At 36.2% G+C, this 4,198-nt stretch overlaps 1 protein-coding gene across 1 annotated transcript; it reads right to left on the bottom strand.

Moving 5' to 3' along the window:
- Nucleotides 1-758: 758 nt before the first annotated feature.
- On the bottom strand, nt 759-1,468 carry LOC108381066 (uncharacterized). The gene is made up of 4 exons (XM_017637478.1): nt 1,439-1,468; nt 1,214-1,380; nt 996-1,144; nt 759-924 (listed from the first exon to the last, which is right to left on the bottom strand). The coding sequence occupies exons 2-4, from the start codon at nt 1,370-1,372 to the stop codon at nt 894-896; spliced, it is 339 nt and encodes a 112-aa protein (XP_017492967.1). The 5' UTR covers nt 1,373-1,380; nt 1,439-1,468; the 3' UTR covers nt 759-893.
- Nucleotides 1,469-4,198: the final 2,730 nt, after the last annotated feature.

The raw sequence follows: 4,198 nt of genomic DNA, 5'->3' as shown, positions 1-4,198 counted from the left end.
TACCACAGTTTCTCTCATGGGCTACAGAGGCGTGTCTATTTAGGCATTACATGTGCCATTAGCAGAACGTCAAGCGGGGCTCTTAAACTATTGTTGGCGTGACAATAGGAGTAACGGACATAGAGATTCATTTAGAAGGTAGATAAATTTATCTTTGGAGACTGCTGTATGTCTTAAACTTTCCCACAAGAGAAGAATCGAGAGATCCCAAAACTCGGTTGGGTGCTCAGTTCAAACATCCTACATAAAAAACTGCCTTTGCACTAAGAAATATATTACAAATAAATACAAATGCTAAAATCGGATTCGACAAATCTCTTTTAAAGTTTTTAGTTTTGTTAAAAAAAAGTTGATCGAACCGGAAGGGTAGAACTGCACGCTACGATTCAATAGATTTCGGTCTAGAGATGTACTTATTGTTAGCCGATTTCGAAATAAGTACGGCTGCGAAATCCTCCCCACTTTGGTTTCAGAAAATCCCAAGTTCTACATTTATTGTCAGTATTGAGTTTAGGCAGTTTATTTCATCATAGGGCCTGTGCCAATTGATAGAAAAGTTCTCTGGATAGTAAATTTTTGACAGCTATGAGGTGAATAAAAATGTTTGATACGGCAGGGCTAGTGATAAATTTGACAGCAAGCATTATCATGAAGAAGAACGAACAACGCACGTGTACACATAAATTAAAGAAAACAAAAGCGAGTGGAAATAAAAGGGATCATGTTCTTGCCGGCAAAAAAAATAAAGAAAAGCTATATAACTTGTAAGATTTAATTTCAGATTTACATATGAAAAGGCGTTATGTATTTTTTTAATTAAAAATACTATTTTACAGGGAGCAGTTCAGAACGCAGAATCCTTCTGGAAAAGCGCATTGACAAGGATGTTTGGTTCAGTTCAAAGAACGCCAACAGCAACGAAGGCTGGAAGTGAGTAAGAACAATATAAATAATTTGAAGACTTTATTAAGCAAATGACTTCGTACTCCACTGACCATCCGTGGCGCTTTTTGGGAATGTGAGTTACAATTTTTCGAAACGAAGCAGAGGACAACCTAAGATACATTTTTGTAGTCTTGTTATCGCCGTTCATAATGCTGCTTAGTATTTTGGAATAAACGTCTTGTTGCATGTACATAATACCCTAAAACGACATATGTTTTTATTGGAAACAATTGTACACGGTTTTAAACATTTTTGTGAACACACTTACCAGACGGTTTTGACGTGTTTTTATTTCTAATATTACTGCTAAAAGGTCTAATAAATGCATGGATTTCAGTTCCAGAAGAATTGAAATCATCAAAGGCAAATGTTTTCTATATAATTGCTGCATTTTATAAATAGCAAACTCGATAGTCTTCTTGTGCATCAAAGCAACTGTCAAAAGCAGTAAAAAGTTACGAATTGGCACAGCAGAAATGTAAAATTTTCTCACCATAGTAAAAAGTTTTTCCACCATAGAACTTTTCTATCAATTGGCACAGGCCAGGCTTCCAGTTAAATTAAGCATACTTTCTATTATCAAGCTCAGTGTGAAGACCGCTGTAACTTTTTTAAGCCCATGATACCAATAATAATTGCATTTGAGAATTTCATGGCAAACCCGACCTTACACAAGGATCCCAGCTACCACAAAAGTGACATATGTACATACATATGTACATAGGTACTGAGTATGTTTAAGCATGATGCAGATTTTATTGGTGGTCTTTTGTCTTTTATTCTTTGCTCAAAAGGAAGGCTGAAATATAATAAAATTACATATTTAACTCCATCTGACATCATATTTATGTATTCATATGATGCCGAAAAGTCTACCAGATATTCGTGTAAGATATCATTGTGCCTTTTGTTGCTATGCCAAAACCCAAAGGACAAGTGCGTGGCTGCAAACAAAATGTGATTTTGCTTATCTTACTTTTGAAAATATTTGGCTGCCACACTTTTGCAATATGCAATATATTTTAAAACTTATTGCATTTATATATAAGTTACTGATATCTACATATCTAATGCAACCTACATACATAATTGTATATGAGATTCGCTTAGTGTTTTTCAGTGTTTTGTGGTGCCAAAGGCCATATTTACTGGCTATAAAATCCAATAGAAAGTATCACAAAATGCAATAAGATTCTGTGATAAAGAATGCTGACTCGTACAAGTCACATACATACATATGTATGTACATTTGTAAGTACATATTTTGTATCTAGTATACTTGTTTAGAATTTCAAATAAGTGCATTGGAATGGAATTTTGCACTATATTTTTGCTATATTCGTTTGTTTTGTGGCTTCAGCCCTTTTCGAGACTACTTATTGAATTTTTGCACAATATTTGTTTTCATATTTGCATAAGGTGTCAGATTGACAGCCTCTAGGTATTGTTGATAGAAGAGTGCAACTTATGTAAGGTGGCCAGATGCGCTAATTTGATCAGTAAATGTGCGGTTTTTTTTTATTGTACTGGTTTGTAAGAACCCGAAATCTGTAGGCAAAAACCACCGATTTTCTGTGTTTGTACTGATTTTGTACTGATTTTTAGATTTAATAAATATTTTTGTGAATTGGTATAAATTACTTTTACTTGAGGTTAACATGTTCAAAAAATTATTTTTGACAACTCATACGTAGCGTTAATTAAATTTAAACCATTTTTCAAAATCTGTCCCCTAAAAATTGTTTCGTTTCCTAGCATTTCGCAAAATAACTGCTTGAATTCAACACAACATAGTATTAGCAGTGTTCACAGGATTTACAGGAAAAGCTGTTTTCGCCATTAATAAACCTTATGGAAGGTGGCGATCAGGAACCACTTCCTGTAAAAGCCTGCGAATTCGTTCAGCAAAAATTCGTAATTATACCTTTTAGTCAACATTTTTTGTAAATGTTGTACTTAATAAGCACACCAACTAAATATGATTTAGGTTGTTTGCTAAAAATATGTAAACAAATTCCGACTCCAGCTCGCCTGCGTCAAAACTGCGTATTCCAACATTTTTCAAAAATTCGGATCAAAAATTTAGATATTTAGATTTTTTTTTTAATTTTTTAAATTTTTATAAGCGTTGATATATTGTTAATAAAGGCGCTGATTTTTATGGCTTTGTACTGATTTTTGATCCCAACCGCATACGTAGCAGGCATATTTTAAACTTCATACAATTCGCTAAACTAAGTAAAATGGTCAATACAGTGCTATTTGGGTCGAGTGAACTAATTAATGCCAGACCAGTTCATAGAAAACAGATTGTTCACTATATCCAGATTGAGTTTTTTGTTCTTTAAAATAAATTGTATTGCTTTAAAAAACAGTCTGTTTTTTGCGTTCAGACAGCGACTTTTGTATTGCTTTGTCTGGAAGGCTCTGAAATGCCAAAATGCTTGAAAAATCTGTAGTATTGACTTCAGCCCATTCAATGCATTTGACAAAAGCGCAGTGCGTCTTTTAAAGTTGAATTTTTAAGAACTCTGAAATGTCTTCTTTTCCCACAGCTAATGCCAACACATGTTTCTTGTTGTTGCTGTTGTTGTATCGTTGTCGTTAAGCTCTATTAGCGGAAGACCCAGGAAGCGTGCAGCCTCGATGGGATCTGTCCATAAGGCTAGAGACGTTAGCAGGGTGGGTTTCAGTGGGCATGCGAAGAGATGGTGCGAGTAATTCGGCGTCTCTCTGAATGCCGGGAATTCATTTGGAACATCAGCATTTATTCTGCTCAGGTATGAGTTCAACAAGTTGGGCTATGGTGGTCCGAGTCTCCCGAGGCAGACGAAGCTCTGTCTCGTCTACGTCTGGTGGTTGCGTGCCCAGAAAGGCATTCACTGGTCGAGAGTCTATATAACTCGGGACTATCTCCCTGTGAAAGCCGTTCAAGGCTGTTGGTAAGCTGTTGGGTCCGCAGGTAGTTTTATGAACCCCTTTCGAAGGTTACTCTGAGGATCTTCGGGTTATTCACCGTCGGAATTGGTTCGTCATCGACGATAATACTCAGTTTCAGTCTGACCTCCTCCGTACAAGTGGTGAAAAACGTTGCTGAGGATTTTGTAGGGGAGAGGGTTAGGCTCCGTGCAGTGAAGAAGTGAGAAAGCTCGGCGAGAGAACCATTATCGAGCAATCGTCAGCATAAGAGACAATCGGGACTACCTCTGATTGTTGAGGGAGCTTAGAAATGTAAAAGCTGAAGAGATAATTC

The sequence above is a fragment of the Rhagoletis zephyria genome, unplaced genomic scaffold (genome assembly GCF_001687245.7).
Source record: "Rhagoletis zephyria isolate East Lansing unplaced genomic scaffold, Rhagoletis_zephyria_1.1 Rzeph_scaffold_21296, whole genome shotgun sequence".
Lineage (NCBI taxonomy): Eukaryota > Metazoa > Arthropoda > Insecta > Diptera > Tephritidae > Rhagoletis > Rhagoletis zephyria.
This window is presented reverse-complemented; position numbering and strand designations above follow the sequence as displayed.